General features: G+C 43.3%; 1 protein-coding gene across 3 annotated transcripts in view; it reads left to right on the forward strand.

Annotated features, from left to right (window-relative positions):
* Nucleotides 1-840: 840 nt before the first annotated feature.
* PLA2R1 (phospholipase A2 receptor 1) overlaps nucleotides 841-17,618 on the forward strand; it is a 119,714-nt gene continuing 102,936 nt past the window's right edge. The window contains exon 1 of one of the 3 annotated variants that reach the window (XM_053908334.1): nucleotides 841-1,124. In XM_053908334.1, the coding sequence (XP_053764309.1) occupies nucleotides 1,016-1,124 (109 nt within the window). In that variant the 5' untranslated portion in view covers nucleotides 841-1,015. The remainder of the gene's footprint in view (nucleotides 1,125-17,618) is intronic. The other 2 variants (XM_019457485.2, XM_019457474.2) reach the window with 2 other exon arrangements.

The following is a 17,618-nucleotide window of genomic DNA, read 5'->3' on the forward strand; positions in this document are numbered from 1 at the left end:
TCCCACCACCTTCCTTTTTTTTTTTTTTTTTAAGCTCCCTCCCACCCCCCCTCCCCTTATTATTTTTTAATGAGGAAGGTCAAGGTCCTATTTAGGAACCATCTTAGGTTAGCTTGTTCTCACCGATATTAAATGTTTCTAGTGTTCTGCTGGTTATTTGAAAGACTACAGTTAGAAGAACTACATTCTAGGCTTTTCCTACTTACTAATTTAGCTAGATTAAGGGGTGACCTAGAGCAAATAATTTTGCCTTTCCCGACGGTTTTTCTCAGCTATAAAGTGGGATAACCCAGCTATTTTTCTGGGCTAAGGGATCCAAGGAGAAGGAAAGTGGGGGGTGGCATTTTAAAAAGGAAAGGAGCTCAATAATGGAAGAACCTTGGGGTACTTGGAGGGAAGAGCCGGGCGCACCCCAGAGACCTCCAATGGTTAACATTCCAGAGGAGAGGAGGTCCAGCGTGCTCCCAAAGCGCCTGGGTTCACAGCACAGCTCGATTTATTCTAAGCTGCTAGCTACCAAACCCGTGGTGTTTACCAGAATCCGGGTGGTTTGCAAACCCAGATGTCAGACTTCCTGTCCCAGGGATTCTCAACTGCTCACCCCCAACTCCTATTCGGCCTCCCCCAGGAAAGACAGAGGCTGCTGGAAGCAGGAGGAGCGTGCACGGGGTAGCTTCACCCCTCCTCTCTCCCCACCCCAAAGGCAGGAATTTCTGGGATGGGCAGATGGTCCACCTCCTCTTCCTCCTCCTTGCCCTAGCCCGAGTGGGTAGGGCGGGGAAAACCTCTGCAACTTCCCTGTCTCCGGCCCAGAGCCCCGAGCTCCCGCATACGGTCGCGGCAGGGTCGACGGAGTGGGTCGCCGGGACGCAGGGGCAGCGAGGCCCCCGGAGGGGTGGAGCACTTGGGGGGTGGGGGTTGCGGTCCCGCCCCCAGGGCCGCATCCCCGCGCTCCCGCTGTGGAGCGGCCGCCGCGACCGTCACCCCGGGCGCCCGGCGAGTCCAGTGGTTAGGGATGCTGTTGCTGCGGTCGCTGCCGCTGCTGCTTCTGCTGGGGGCGCCACGGAGCTTCACCGAGGGCGCGGCGACGGCACTTAACCCCGACCCGGTCCTCGAGTGGCAGGGTGAGTGTCCCCAGGGCCGGTGGGACCAGATCGGCACATCGGGGGTGGGGTGGTTAAGGCAGAGGAGGGAGGGGTGAAGCTGGGGGCAGGGAGGCGTGAGCTGCTAAGGAGCTAAGGCGGCCGGATTTACACGGTAGCCGCGTCTCGGTAGTCCCGAGAAAGCCGTGTGGATGGGCCAGTCCTGCAGCCGGACGGGCTTTGCACCCCACTCTCGCCGCCCCACACCCCCCCTCCTCTAGCCCCCGCATCCTCCTGGCGTTAGCGGGCGGCGAGGCGAGGGGCCTGGCCTGGGCTCTCGGCAAAACTTGACTCAGCTCTGTCCCGGGACAGGCCGGGCACAGAGGGGTAGCAGATGTTTCAAAATGTAGTCTCCGAGAGTTGTTTATTTGGAAGGGTCACCTCTCAGATAAATGATGGCAGAAAGATGTCTCATTTCATCTCCTCCCAAAGCAAGCTTTCTGGATGTGTGCCACCACTTGCCCAGTGGCCCTAAGCCAAGGCCTCTACCCCACTGCGTCTGGGGAAAAGAATACTAAAGTCTTTTCTATTAATACCTTGCAGACCAAATGGGGGAGTGGAGCCTGTGTAGCCCCCATGGACCTTGTAAGCTGAGCAAATAACCCTCTTGGCTTCTCAGTTCCTTTCATCAGAGAAATGGGGTCTGTGATATCCAGAGGACCACCAAGGATTAAATGAGATAGCTTGTAAGGCATTTGGTGTGCCAGTGAGCCAGAGTTCCTTCAAAGTCACCACCCCACCCCCCACCGCCCCGCCAGCACAAGTGCACACTGGATCAATTCACCAAACATTTATTCAGCACCTAATATACATACGACTCATAAAAGATGTGTAAAGAGTCATGAGGAGAGGTTGTCCTGCAGGGAGGCCTACTCTGGAGAATAACTGCATGGGTGCTTCTGAGGCAGAGGGAAGCTAGTGTCCAAAAGTGGAAGCCCCTGTGTGAAAGGAGGCAGGCAGGGCGATAAATAAACCAGGAGAAGCCTCCAGACAGCCTCCATCCTCTCTGCCTTTGGCAATAAGTTTGGAAAGGAGATAAAACAAGGTGTGGTCAATGCCTGTGTTTTTTGTTTTTTGTTTTTTTCTTTCTCAACATACTTTGCATATGTTTTTGAGATAATCTCAGCTGGACTGTATTCTCTCCTACTCCCACAAGGCTTTATCGGGGACAGATTGAGTAATTCTTATTCTAAAATGGCCAAAGATCAGAGACCTCTTAACCCTCTTGGGAAGTTCAAAAGAAATGGTCCTATGGATGTACATCTGACCCCAGGTATGACCCATCTCCACGAAGAGTTTACCATACAGTGCTTATTACTTTATGTTTAAAATGTGCCTAGTGATAGGTATCTAGAACAGGGCAGTAGCCCATAGGACAGAAGCTGGACCCAAGCCACACAGAGAAAATGCACTGGTGATCCTCTGAGCCAGCGTTAGCACTAATGAGCTAATCCCTACTATATGTAGCAGACCCAAATCCTGGCCTGAGATAGTTTCTAATCAGTGCCTTCTTTTTAGTGGTCAAGGGCACTCTGAAGTTAAAACTATCTGCTACCTCCTGGACACTTCAAGTGACAGTTTGCATATCTGAAGGCCTTTGACATAGTTGGCAGAGAGATTCTTCAGATATGAAAACGCTGCTACTGGTGTTCATGGAATGTGGGTCTTGGAGACTGTGTGGCAATGAATGTACCAAACCTTGCACAGGCTCCCCTCCCTGACTTCAATCCCCCACATCAGTGACATTTCAAGTATAATCGGGATCGGTTTGAAATCAAGTGTTTCCTGTTTATACAAAGATGGAAAAACAAAATTTTAGCATTGGAAGGGACCTGAGACATTGTCTACTCCAGCTTTCCATTTTTCAGATGTGGAAGCTTTTACACCATTTTTTAAATCATGTTTTGGAGGTGCCTAGGTTTACTGTTGTGTTCCACACGTGCACCAACCACACTGACTACTTCTAGCTATGATTGGTATCCACAAAGCAGCCAGGAGAAATATGCATGCATTTCAGTTTTATATTCACTAATAAGGGGTATGTAATAATGCAAGGCAGATTGTACATGTAGTACTTTTTCATCTGAGTTGTTTAATATGTATTACTGGTTGATCTGATATGTATTATAAGCATCTCAGCCTTGGGAGGCTATTGTATTGACTTTTCAATCATTTATCAAGAATTTTGTGTTCAAAAATCAGTAGATATAGTGTCATATAATAGTTAAGTTCATGGTCTCTATGCCAAATGGTATGGGTCCAAATCCTGTCTGTACCATTGTCACCTTGGGCAAATTACTTAACCTCTCTGTGCCTCAGTTTCCTCATATATAAAAATGGAGGTAATAATAGTACTCACTCAAGTGTTTTCCTTTGGTTTCAATATCACCACAACACCATCATCTCTGGCCAATCCAGACTACTTTGACAGGTTGATAGTCCTTTAACAATTATATACTGCCCTGCACATGGCACTGTACTTGGCATGTCTGTGTTGGCTGTAACACGGGCTTCACTGTGGTTCTAGAATCTGAGCTCTTCTAGTAAGTGCTGTGACTTGGTAACTTCATTCACTCAAGTACCCCCAATACTGGGAGGGCAGGTGGGAGAATGAAGAAGGGAGTAGGCACTCTGGGGAAAGGTGGACATAGTCTCTGTAGAGGTTGCTAAAGGAAATGAATGGGGGCAATAAAAGAATTTTAAAGCTATGTCGAGAGCTGAAAATTATGTGAAATGGCCCCAACCAACCTAATAATAGGAGAGTTTCGTTGGCAGCACTTATCTTCCCAAGGACTGGAGGGGGCCCACAGCTGTGTTAGTCCTTGAGGATGGTCAGGGTAGGCTATTCTGAATGACCAGTGACCAGGGGAAGTGGGGGTGCTGTTGAGCCTGAGGTCAAAGTTCATGACCATGGGGCCTATTTGGAAGAAGGATGGGAACTGGGATAGAGGGGTAGGGTCAACTCTTGAAATCCTGTGCCAACAGGAAGAGGGGTAAGGTGCTGAAGGCTTCACCTGCTCATTCACTATTTGTCAAGCACTGTATGCTTTATCTCCCTTCCTGGTTTGGGTTCACCTGGAAGCAATCCCTGAAGCATGTATTTATCTCAATGTAAGTAGTTTATTTGGGAGGTGATTGTAGAAGACATGATGAAGGAGTGAGGAAGTGAGACAGGGAAGGGAAGAAAACCATTATAGGCAACTGGGGCTCGATTTCACAGGAGCTCTTCTGAGTGACTGTGGAGAATGCAGTGGACCCACTGAGGGGAAGGAAACCGAGGTATTTCTTCTCCACCCTCCACCCCTTACTGATGGAAGGTCCTTCCTGGGGGACTAATCTCCTCGTCTTTGGCCTGCATGGAGCAATGTCAGGGTAGGTGGTGTGGGTAGGGAACCAATGGAATCTGCTACTCACCTCCAGACTGGGGAGATAAAAATATGAGTAGGATATGTCCCCAAGAGGCTGAGAGTCCAGAGACAGATACAGAAACACAAACAATTATAAACCAGTGCAGTAGATGTTAAAATAATAAGGAAGGAGCAAAATTCTAAAGGGATACAGTGAAAGGACTGGCTTGAGGAGCTGCAGACTCACAAGAGGGCATTTATTTTCCTAAAGGATAAGTAGGTAGTTGCCTCGTGGGAAAAAGGAGATAGAGTATTCTGGAGAAAAGTACAGAATGTGTGCAAAGGCAGTAAGCTAAAAGTTCTTTCTTGGGCTTTTTTGGATGGAGGAAAAAGGGCCCACTGAAGGTCACTCAGGCAAGTGTGAGGCTCAGGCCTCTGGCAACTGAGAACTGACCACTGAAATGAAGCAACTACTTTCTCTGTTTCTCTCTCAAGAGCTGCTTGCTGGTCCTGTTTGGTTCTCTTTCTGTGGACTGTTTTCTTCTGCTTCAACCTGCAGGACCTTTCACGTATGGCTCCCACAGCTTTTTTGGAAGAGTTGCCTAATTTTCTAGGAGAGGGATCTGTCCACATTCATCATAGCATGCCGGCCAGTCCCTGTGTTCTGCTCTTGAATTAGAGGCCTTCCCATGGCTAGTAGGATGTGATAGTGGTGTGAGATGCACACAGGGATCTGCCCTTCAAGGGCTGTGGATGGAGCAGATCCCCAGAATAGGGGTGTGGCAAGACAAGAAGCTGTGACATATCTGTATTTGGATGCATGCAAGAGATGAGGAAATGAAGAGTTTGGTTAGAGGCACTCTGCTGAAAGAAAATAAATTCTGGTTGGGTGAGTTGGTTGAGCAAATTCTCTGCTGAGAAGAGCCTCATGAGTCTGGACAAAGAGAATCAGGTCGCACTTTTACATTTAGGAATGACATGGTCAGTTTGGGACTTGAAGAGGGCAATTCTGGAGGGTAGCAGGGAGACCATCTGAGAGGTTAAAGTGATTGCCCATGAAGGAAGACATTGATGACCTGAGCTAAGTCAGTGGCAACAAGAATGCTGAGGATGAAAAAGTTTGGATTCAAGAAATACAGGCTAAAAAGGAAGAAAAATAAAATTCATAAGCTTAGCAAAAGACACGAGAGAAATGGAAGAATAGGAGGGGCAGTGGTTATACAATGGGAATAACAAGTTTTGGAGATGGATCCATTCTTGGTATGACCAGGTCCATGGTGTGGTTGTAGGAGCAGTCGCTAAAGTGGAGAACAGGTGAGAGAAGGTTCTTGGAGCAGAGGAAGTTGAGGAACCCAGCATCCATGGCAGTACAGACATATGTGTCTGAAACAAAAGTTTAATTAAAAAAAAAATACCATTACCTAATACAACGTGCTGCTACTCATCTACTCAGTTCCATTCCATTTCATTTTGTAATGTGGGTTATGACACACTACGTTGATATCATGACCCATTAATGAGCCATGATCTGTGGAGAAAACACTGGGTCAGAGTGTTGGAGCATCTGTATGGAAATTAAAAGCATTGAGGTGGAGAGGACAATGGGGAGCCCACTGGCATCAAAGTCATAGCAAATGCAAGGAAGAGATTCAGGGGGTGCACCCTGGTGTTGAGGAAGGGAAGATGGAGTGCTATGTGAGAGAGGCTTCTGAAAGAGGATGATGAGAAGAGCCACCACCTAGAGACAGCAGTGGGGAGACACTGTGACCCTGAGATTTCCCCCATAGCTTTAATTTCTGATACAAAGGTAACAATGGCCCCCTTGACAACTCCTAATAGTATCTTACATTTGGAGAGTGACTACTGTGTGCTATTTTACATACCTTAGCACACTGAACCTTCACCATAGTGAGGTAGGTACTAATACCCTTACTATTACCCTTACTATTACCCAACTATTCTAGGCAAATGTTCTAGGCAATTCCTACACCCTGGGGCAATGAGCCATTCTTCTAATCTGGAGATTTGGAATTTACATAAAAGCCTGATCAGATACTGGTTTAGCTGTCCTTCCCAGCCATCAGTCACTCCAACCCTCTGTCTCCGTTTACCCATCTTCACTGTCTTCTCTCAGAATCTTTTCCACTTCATAGTTTTCTCATTCTAGCTTCTCTGACTGGCTGTTTTCCTTACTAGTCTTTGAGAGTCAACATAGACTTCCAGTTTTCCTGGTGCTTTACTTTTTCTCAGTAAGCTTCTAACAACCTGTTGCCATTCTTGGTTTCACAGTAACTGATATCACACAATGCAAGTTCCAAGCCAATGACCAGAACAGTTGAGTTGTGGAGAGCTCAGATATCTCATTTCCCCTTCTTTTATCTAACAATTTGCTTATTTATATCCAGTTTTCTGAAGAAATGATTCCTTTGTTTTGCCTCTTTTAAACTCATCCCTGTGCAATGAATCTTCATATAATCTATCAAAGTAATATAGTTGAGACATTTATAGATGCTTGCCTCCATTTTCTTTTAGTAATTATCCTTGAGGCACCTGGGTGGCTCAGTCAGTTTAAGTGTCCGACTTGACTCTTGATTTTTGCTCAGGTCATGATCTCACAGTTTATGAGTTTGAGCCCTGAGTCAGGCTCTATGCTGACAGAGTGGAGCCTGCTTGGGAGTCTGTCTCTCCCTCTCTTTCTGCCCCTCCCTTATGTATGCTCTCTCTCTCTCTCATTTTCAGAAATAAATAAATAAACATTAAAAAAAAAGAAGAAGAAATTATCTTTGAAAGCCTTTTAGGAGATGTTCCAATTCAAAGCTAGGAACATAAATTATATTTCTTTAATTATTCAGAGTGAAAGGACATACAGTTCATAAAAGAAACAAAAGAATGAATGCCTTATAAATACTGTATTAAGTCATTTAGGGAAAAATATTTTATAAAGCTGTTCAAGAAAAATGGAGGAATATTATTAAAATTTCTGTAAATTCAGTCTGTGATACAGAGCTAAACAAAACAAACAAGAAGTTTCTGCTTTCATGTGTGGCTACGTGATTTTTAAATTTATGATACTTTCCAGGCTACCACAGTTCCAAAGAAATATGTTAGCATGCAAAGCGAAATAAGTGAGTCAGAGAAAGACAAATACTGTATGATTTCATTCATATGTAGAATTTAAGGAACAAAACAAATAAGCACAGGGAGAAAGAGAGAGAGAGGCAAGAAACAGATTCTTAATTATAGAGTACAAACTGATGGTTACTAGAGAGGAGGTGGGGGGCGGGTATGGGTGAAGTAGGTGATGAGGATTCAGCAGGGCCCATGTCGTGATGAGCACTGGGTGTTGAATATAAGTATCGAATCACTAAATTGTACACCAGAAACTAATATTACACAGTATGTTAACTAACTGGAATTTAAATGAAAACTTAATTAGGAAGAAAAAAGTAAATGATTCACCTAAAAACATATTCAGCCTCCCAGGTAATAAACTAAACACACACACACACACACACACACACACACACACACACACACACAAAACAAGAAATATGCTAGTAAAAATGTTTTACTATTTCTGGCTTTTGGCATTCTGTTCTTGAGAACTTCCTTTTAATTATGAAAACATAAAGAGGAAATTCAGAGTGGTTATCTAACTGACAACATTGTCTTATTTGGCACTATCCGTGCTCAACGTCAAGATTTGCTTTGCTTTTCTTAGCATTTAGAAAGTGATCATAGTGACTGCGGTAATCCGTATCAGGATCCTATGAAGCCAGTGCTATTATTACACCCATTGTACAGATGGCACTTTAGCTTCAAGCAGTTCTACCCTAAAAGAAATGCTCTGTAGTTTGCCAAAGTCTTTCCCCCATGGTGTCAGCGTTGTTCAAGTAAGAACAGGGTGGGCTTCATAGGCAAGTAGCCAGTGAAGACACAGAGCCCCATGTTCAGCAGGGCAACATGGAGTTCAATGTTCTGTGGCTTTGGGTCTTGGAATTCTTAATAATTTTAACCTTTGAATTTGTGCTTTGGGCCTGAAGTCTCATGGGACAGTAGAGCATGAGCCAGAAGCTAGAAGCCTCAGCTTAGGCTCAGTTCCACCTGTGTCACCTCCCTAGATCCCCTGGATGGGTTCTAAGCTGCCTGCACACTCCTACCCTCCACCCACTGTGCCAACCAGATTGTGTTTGGGTGACAGGAGGCCCAGGGATTGGTAGTGAACAGCCAGTATCATCTCAGGGAAGGGCAAGGCAGCAGCTGTCCCCACTGGGCTGACAGCACCCGGCGAGGACTGAGTGGGGAGCCTGTCATCTATTCCCAGTCCAAGGACTGAGTGTGATTCCAGCACTTTCTGGCACAGATGTTGCAATCCCTCCTGAACTCATGGGAAGTGGAGATTGACTTGACTTCCTTGCCCCAGGCAAGGCCCCACATTGTTATTTTACTCTTGGCCCTGCAAAGTAGGTAGTCAGCCTGAATCAGAAGCATGGGGACTACTATGGTTTTAATTGTATATTTTGAAAATTTGTATGTTGAAGTCCTAACCCCCATTACCTCAGAATGAGACATTATTTGCAGACAGGGCCTTTACAGAGGTAATTAAGTTAAAATGAGGTGATTAGAGTAGACCCTAATTTAATATGACGGTAACCTCATAAGAAGGGGAAATTGGGACACAGAAATATGCCCAGAGAGTAGATGATATGAGGAGGCACAGGGAGAAGACACCCATCTATAAGACGGAGAGAGCTTGGACCAGATCCTTCTCTCACAGACTCAGAGGGAGCCATTCCTGCTGACACTTTGATTTTTTACTTATAGCCTCCAAATCTATGAGCCAATAAATTTCTATTAAGTCACTCAGTTTGTGGTACTTTGTTATCACAGCCCTAGTAAACGAGTACAGGGACTAACAGTATATCTACCATTAAAAGTTCCTTTTGTTTTTGTGTTAATTTCTGTCTCCCAGTTAAGTAAATGTATTTTTTTCCCCTAAATGGGTGTATTCTTAAAGCACCTAAGATGGAAATGCTTCTGATTCAGTAATGCCACATCATTTCCAGGGTTGTTTTGATTGTTGGTGGAGTTGTTTTCTGTTTCTGTTTGTTCTGATGACCTAGTCTTTGAATCATATCCCCAGGGCTTCAACATGCAGGCCTTTTTTTTTTTTTTTTTAACATGTATTTATTATTGAGAGACCAAGAGAAACAGGGCATGAGCATGGGGAGGGTCAGAGAGAGGGGGAGACACAGAATCTGAAGCAGGTTCCAGGCTCTGAGCTGTCAGCACAGAGCCCGACGTGGGGCTCAAACTCACAAACCGGGAGATCATGACCTGAGCCAAAGTCGGATGCTTAACCGACTGAGCCACCCAGGTGCCCCAAAATGCAGGATTTTTTGAGGAAAGTTTAACTATGTTCTTACTGTGTCTTGCCTTAACTTGCTCTTTGTAGTGAGGCTCCCCAGTTACTGAGGTGGTATATTTTCAACACAGTATATAAGATGATAACAGAGCTGCTGTGAATAAGGATTTTTATACCAGCAACGTCTGTTAGGTACTTTTGAGTTAAAGACAAAACGATGGAGGAATAGACTAAAAGCTAAAAAGAAAAAAAAATGTTTTCAATTCAGTTGAAAAACTCATTGGTAACATACAGAGAGATACAGCGAAGAACTTCAGAAGAGATGAGATTTTTCTGTAAGGGTCAGCTACAGTTAGAGGAAGGGGCAGGAGGGAACCAGGGGAAGCAGGGAGTGGCAAAGACAATCTAAAAGGGTTAATCCACTTCACACAGGGGTTGGTAACAGGCAATTTGAATCCCTACAAAACTGGAGCCAAGCCAGCGGAGCTGATTAGCAGAGTTTCATGTTTCCCACATGTGAGAAAGTGTATTATGTGCCCCATGGAACGGGAAGTGGTGATTTGGGAAGATTAGAGAGAAAGGGGGAGAGGACAAGTAAAAAGATTTAGGAAGTGGGATCCCATGGGCCTGTGGAGGTGGTGATTATCCAGGTTCAGAAGCTGCAGGAGAAATAAAGAACGCTGAAAATCAAGGACAGTGCTAGGGCAGAGAAAGAGACAGAAGTTCTGAGACAGGATAAGGCGATATTTTAAAGTACATTTTACCTTTTAGTTGATTAATAGAAGGCAATTGAGAGGTAGCTACAGGCTTTGTTAGGTGCTGTCAGATTAAGAGACAAACACCAAATCTCAGATGATTTGGGATAAAATGCAATGCGCATGCAGAGAGAGCCAGGAAGGGCAGACACACCTTTAACTTTGTTCTCTGGGACTCTTTTTTCAAGTACAATGCACATGCTGCAAGCATCAGAAATTCCTTGCTTATTGGTTTGCAAAGTCATATTAAGAATCCAGATTTTCTGCACCATTCAGCCATGAACAGGACTGGATTCAGCTGCTTACCACATCCTTTCGTGCTACAGAGTAATCTAAGTAAGGAACATAATCAGATCTGAATCCATTGTTCACTGGACAGGACAAACCCATATTTGTGTAGCTGGAAAAGGTCAATACATCTCAAGAGAGAAGATGCTTACCTTCAGATTGGTTACAGGGGAGGAATGCCCTCCCCACTACCTTCTGGACCCCTTCCATGTCCAAACTGAAATAGAATAGGCCCCCTCTTATTCACGGGGGATACATTCCGAGACCCCCAATGGATGCCTGAAACTGCAGATAGTACCAAACCCTATATATATTATGGTTTTCCCTATACATATTTATGATAAAATTTAACTTATAAATTAGGCACAGTAAGAGATTAACCACAATAATAATAAAATAAAACAATTATAATAAACTATAATAAAAGTTATGTGAATGTGGTTTCTCTCTCAAAATACCTCATTGTGCTGTACTTACCCTTCTTGTGGTGATGTGAGATGACAAAATAACCTGTGTGATGAGATGAAATGAGGTGAATGTCGTAGGTATTACAACACAGTGTTAGGCTACTTGTGACCTTCTGTTGATACCTCAGAAGGAGGATCGTCTGTTGCCTGGGCACGGTTGAGCTTGGGTAAATTGAAACTGCGGAAAGCAAAACGGAAGATAAGGGAGGAGGGGGGCTCCTGTACTGTCAGAACAGAAAGGGACTAAACAGATTCAAGAGATGATACAGGGCAGGGAGTGCATGAGCCCGGCACCAGCTGTGTGGGTGGATACAGCAGAAGAGCTTTAAACCCAGGGAAATGGGGTGGGAGATTGAAACTGGATTGCATTTGGCAAGCTGTGGCTTCCCAATAGCTAGTTGTCAGCATTGCACTTGATGTGAACCATGTATGTGAACTTTTCCTTCCAGTTCCCTTGACATGGAGGAGCATTGAAACCAACTTTCTATGTGTAGTTGGATTAGGTGACCGCTATCATGGTGGACTTTATTGAATACCAGAAAGCCCTTTGCTTGCCTAAAATCCACCAGAAAAAGAGCTTCATTTTAGGAATTGTTGTTTTATTGTTTGTTTCAAGTGTTTTTGTGTGAAAAGTACAGAAACCTCACGAAGTCTTAACACTTCAAACCTTATCTTATTCACGTACTACTTCAAACCTTCAGCCATTTCTAAGAGCTGTCTAAAGCCAAAGGGGCACCACAAGGCAGGTGGAGGTCACGGGAAGGGGTGCTGAAAATGAAGTGCGGGGCCTCAAGAGAAATGTCCTACAGGTACCCTCAATCAGCACTGTTCAAACAGACAGATCAGATTATAATAGTAACCCCAGGCTGTAGACTCCAACCTCATAGTGTCATAGAAATTGGCAGGCCTCTGCCAGCCACCTGAACACCTGAGCTAGAAAACAAGTCATTGCAACTACCTTTTCCAGAATCCTCCCATTCCATCGATTGCCAAATCTTGTCATTTCTTCCCTCCTTGAATTAGTTTTATAGTGACTGGAGTCTCACTACTCCCTCCTTTCCTTTCTCACCACAACCAGCTGAATTGATGCCTCGGTCCCCTTGCTGGATCATAGCAAAAGTCCCCAGATTGTGCACTGGTTCCATTCATGGACTGTCTCGTCCCACCTACAGGAGAACTCCTCCAGGCCAGGAATTTGGACATTTGCCTCACACCTATATTCTTAGCACCTGAAACAAGGCTGGGTACACAGTAAATGCTCAATAAGTGTTTTTCCTGAATGATTCACCATGCTAATTCATCTACACCACAGCCTCAGTCATGCTTTCTATTATTCCCAATGCTCCCTCTCATCTGAAGAATAAAAGACAAATTTTTGAATAAAATTCAAGTTCTTCATAAAATGACCCCAAACCACCTCTTTCCAACTTTATATTCTATAACCACCAAATTCTTTTATATAGGTAGGCTCTCATCACCCTAGAGCTGATTATTTTTGTCACTTCTGAACTTTGGTGACATTTGCTCTGTGCCCCTTTGTCCCACTTAACCAGCTGTGCATCTATAGACCTCCTCCACTATTTAGAACTTTTTATCTCTGCAGTGAGAACAGGTTACCATGTCTGGCCAGTTCACTAAGGTACCTCCGTGTGTGACAAATGTTATGTCCCTAATAAATGACTGGTGAATGAAAATGCGTGTGTGTGTGTGTGTGTGTGTGTGTGTGTGTGTGTGTGTGTGTGTGTGTGAGAGAGACAGAGAGAGAGAGACAGAGAGACAGAGAGAGAAATTGAGAGAGAGAGAGAGAGAGAGGGAGAGGGAGAGGGAGGGAGAGAGAGAGAGAGAGAGAGAGAGAGAGAGAGATCGAAAGAGATTTCTCTGATAGGCCAAACCTATCCCTTCTAGCTCTGGCTTCCATGTCATTGTGCTTATCTATACCTCTGATATCAAAATATATCTTGACATTGTTATAGTTCTTTCCGTATATTTCAAGATGTACTCCCGGGGATTACAGCAACTCCTTGAGGGCAAACACTATGACATTTATACCCTTTTTTCTGCAGGCTTCCTAACACATACCATACTAGGGACTGAAAAAAATGTTTGTTTGAAACTTTAAGTTTTCTACCTCAAATTGTTTGGCAACAATCTGCAGCAGTTTATTTTCTCCTTTATAGGTTATAAATTAATGTATGTAAATAAAGCTAGGCCTAGACCTATATGGTCCTCACTATGCATATGGATATTAAACTAAGACAAAATACATTTGGAAAAAAATGTAAAAGAATGATTTGATTACATAACCCTTTCAGTCCCAGCCAGCCTTAAAGTTCATGATTCTGGGTTTATGGATAGTCAGTCTCCTCCAGGGGGTGCTGAGTGGCTCAGTCGGTTGAGTGTCCGAATTCAGCTCAGGTCATGATCTCACATTTGTGGGTTTGAGCTCCATATTGGGCTCTGTGCTGACAGCTCAGAGCCTGGAGCCTGCTTCAGATTCTGTGTGTGTGTGTGTCTCTCTCTGCCCCTCCCTTGCTCATGTTATGTCTCTCTCAAAAGTTAAAATAAAATAAAATAAAATAAAATAAAATAAAATAAAATAAAATAAAATAAGAAAATTTAGTCTCCTCCAAATGGCCTCATTCCTTCCGGTGTTGTTCTCAGTCTCCTCCCTGGAAAAGGGGCAAGTGTGTGCAAACACACACACTCTCCCCACTCAGAATGATCTGATGACACTGAGGAGTCATGCCCACCTTACACATGACAATAGTTGAGGATCCAGTCAAGTATTCTGAATTCTGGGCTATTTTCTTGTTCTTATTTTTCACCACTTGCTTTAAAGGGCTATTTTTTTTTTAATTTGAGAGAGAGAGAGAGAGAGAGAGAGAGAGAGCGCGCACGAATGGGAGAGAGGGGCAGAGGGAGAGACAGAGGGAATCTTTAGCAGGCTCCACACTCAGCGGGGAGCCCAACACAGAGCTCTACCCCACGACCCTGGGATCAAGACCTGAACTGAAATCAAGAGTCAGATGCTCAATTGACTGAGCCATCTAGGTGCCCCAGGGCTATCTTAAATGTGGTTACAATGTTTTCTTTGGCACTGATGGAACCTCCTTCTTTTCATTAACTAGGAGTATTCTCATGATTTCAGAAGAAATAGGTATACTTTTAAGGGACAGATACTTAGGCAAATAATTTCTCCCTCTATCTCTAGTGCCCTACACAGTGCCTACCACCCAATGAATGCTTGTGGAATGAAGTAATTTTCTATATGCAGTCAAAAAAGGATTACCTTAAACTTAAATTCCACACTTGATCAAGGAAGCATTCTCCTCCCATTCCTTTGAAAAGTACATGTTATCCTGTGGGGCAAAGGGTGGGTCTAAAATGATCTCCTCTTCAGAGGAACCCAGAAGTAGAAAGTAGAACTGTCTTCCATGGATTTTATTCCATGGAATAAAAAAGAATGAATATTAGCTTGTAAGTTACTTCTAGTAAATCAATCCTTTTTCTCCTCTTAAACTTATAATTATGAAGGGAAGTATAATAACATTTTACTGCAAAGAGATTTAGTAATTCTGGCAGTACTTCATTAATCACTTAATCAGTGTTCAAGCAGAACTGATGTCCTTGACATATATAATCAATCTTGATTCCTCCCACATTTGATTTTCATACTTTTTAAAACCTGACTATAGACGCTAAGGATTGGTGGCTTTTTTCACATTATGTGTTTGTTACAGACAGCCTATATATGCATATAATAATGATCAGAATATTGATACCCATATTGGGTCTCCTCAGAGTTTATTTGAAGGCAATTGTTTTCTCTTCAGTGAATTTATGGAGATTAATGGTGCCAAGACCAGATTCTATTATAGTTTAATGGGAAAATGGGATTGGGTCATTTTTTAGCTTAGTGTGGCATAGTATTCTTTTGGGGATGGCATATTTATTGTTATTGGTAAGCCAGAGCTACTTGTTTATGATACATTCTGAGGAACTTTTCCAAAGCTACATTCTAAAGGCAGCTGGGCATGAAAACATAATAACACCCCAAAAGTGAACAGCATGGGATTAGGTGTGTCTAATATCTTCTGCTTCAGGAAGGTATTTTTATGATCACTAGTGTAACTACAGAAGTTCCGATTACACCACTCCTTTTCTCTTAACACTTAATAATTTGAACATTTAAAAATATTTATTCATCCAAAATGTTAGTAATATATAATGTCCATGTTGACTTAAAGACCATCCATTTGCCTATCCATACACTGCTTGTCAACATTATGTGTTTTTCTCTTTCTTATAAGAGAACTGCAGTATAGACTTTACAGGTAGATACTAGTTTGGAAGATGAACAGATGGAGACTCTTAATTCATGATTGCACATATATTTGAACAAACAAGAAAAATATTTTGTTATCTTGATTTTTGAAGAGTATTTTCCCTCCATAAAAGGTGATCTCAGGATCATTTAACACTAAAAAGTCTACACACACTGTGCTACAGAAGCTAGAGTAAAATGCATTTTTCTGCTAATGACAGAAGTCTTTGGGGGATGCTCATATTAGCACTCTTCAGGTGTTCAACCAGATCTGCAGTTGCATTTGCAGACCAAGAATCAGGAAGCCAGAGGGATAATAGTAACAATAATAATACTAACAACTTGCTGAAGTCTTCCCATGCCAAAGTGGTGTGTGATGTGCTTTGCATGGGTTATTTAATGGAATGCCCTTAACATCCCTATGAGATCAGTATCACACATGCTCCCAGTTCAAAAAGGAAAGGTGAGGCTTACTGAGATTAAAAAACTTGCCCAAAGTTCCAGACTGATCTGCCTGATTTGAGAGCCCTCAAACACTCGCCAGGTAGGCTGTCTACCCATCTTAGGTATATAAACTGAGGCCCAGAGAGCTGAGGTCTAGCCAGTAAGTAGGTGGATATATTTGAACAAGTAAATGAGATAGAAGCTAAACTACAGAACAGTTATAGTAAAATGATTATCCTTTAGTAAAAAATTAATGAAACTCTGAGCTAGCTAGAAAGTAATTAGGAGATTACAACAGAAATTAAGGTTAACGTTCTACCCAGGCGTGAAAAGGTGAAAAGAAGAGTTGGAGAGAAGGTTAATTATCAGAGTCTACATCACATTGGCAAGGGGCAGATTTGATCTTGAATGACTACTACTAATAACCATACAGACATGGTCTTCATTAGGAAAACAAATTTCCTGATCTAAATGAAATCTCCCTAAAACCATTCATTCTCTTCCCCTGCCCAAACACACACTCCCTTCTCTTTTGCTCTGATATATGATGATCAAAGCAATTTTCTGACAACTAATTCAACTCCTCAAATATATGGTTATAAGTAAGGTTATCAATTATTAAATGAGGTATAGCTTTCATTAATACATTGACATTCTTTTTTTTAACAATGTCTTAAGTGATTTTGGTTACTGTAAATCAATTCTCAGCCTAAGTAACTTAGGAAAAAACAAAAGAACTTTCCCCTTGTCCCCATGCACAAGGAAGCCCGTTCCATGCTGTTCCAAATCCCTAGAAGGCCTCTGCCTGTCACTTCTATACCCCTGCCATAGGACACGACTTGCTCTGAATCACAGTCATTTTAAAGGGAAGTTGATAATGTCCCTTCAGATTTTTAAAAATGGACAGGAGGTAAACTACAAGAAGACAGAATAAAAGAACTCTTGGGCCTGACCAGACATTCTGAGCTGGGTAACTCAGGAAGCCTAGGCCTACCTGCCTACACAGGCAGACCTGTACAGCTGCTAGCACATCTAATCAACGCCAAGCATTTACTCAACTTCTAAAACATGTTCAGTACACTCTGTGCTTAGACTGAAGAAAGTAGATGTGATTTCTACCTTCAGAAAACCTATGAGAGAACAAGTTCATAATTGTATAACTGGTATCTTCCAGGCCAGTGATGAGGTATAGTCAGATGGCAGGCAGGTAGCTAATACCCATTCCCTGGCTGGGCCCTTCCAGTTTTTCCACAGAAAATTCACCCAAATATCTTCAGGGCATTAGAGGTTCAGAGGTGCATCACAAAAGCCTACTCTCTCCATATCTCCCTGTGGCCTGTGTGGTTTTGCCACTGCCATGGTGCTCTAGTACCTCCCATGTGAAAATACACATGATGCGGGGGCCCGAGCGGGGGTCTTGGGCATCCACTTGCTGCTGGTACCACTTAACAAGGCTTCTCTAGTGAATAGGCCATCCCCACAGCAA

The sequence above is a fragment of the Panthera pardus genome, unplaced genomic scaffold (assembly GCF_024362965.1).
Source record: "Panthera pardus isolate Hobbes unplaced genomic scaffold, ASM2436296v1 HiC_scaffold_10, whole genome shotgun sequence".
NCBI lineage: Eukaryota > Metazoa > Chordata > Mammalia > Carnivora > Felidae > Panthera > Panthera pardus.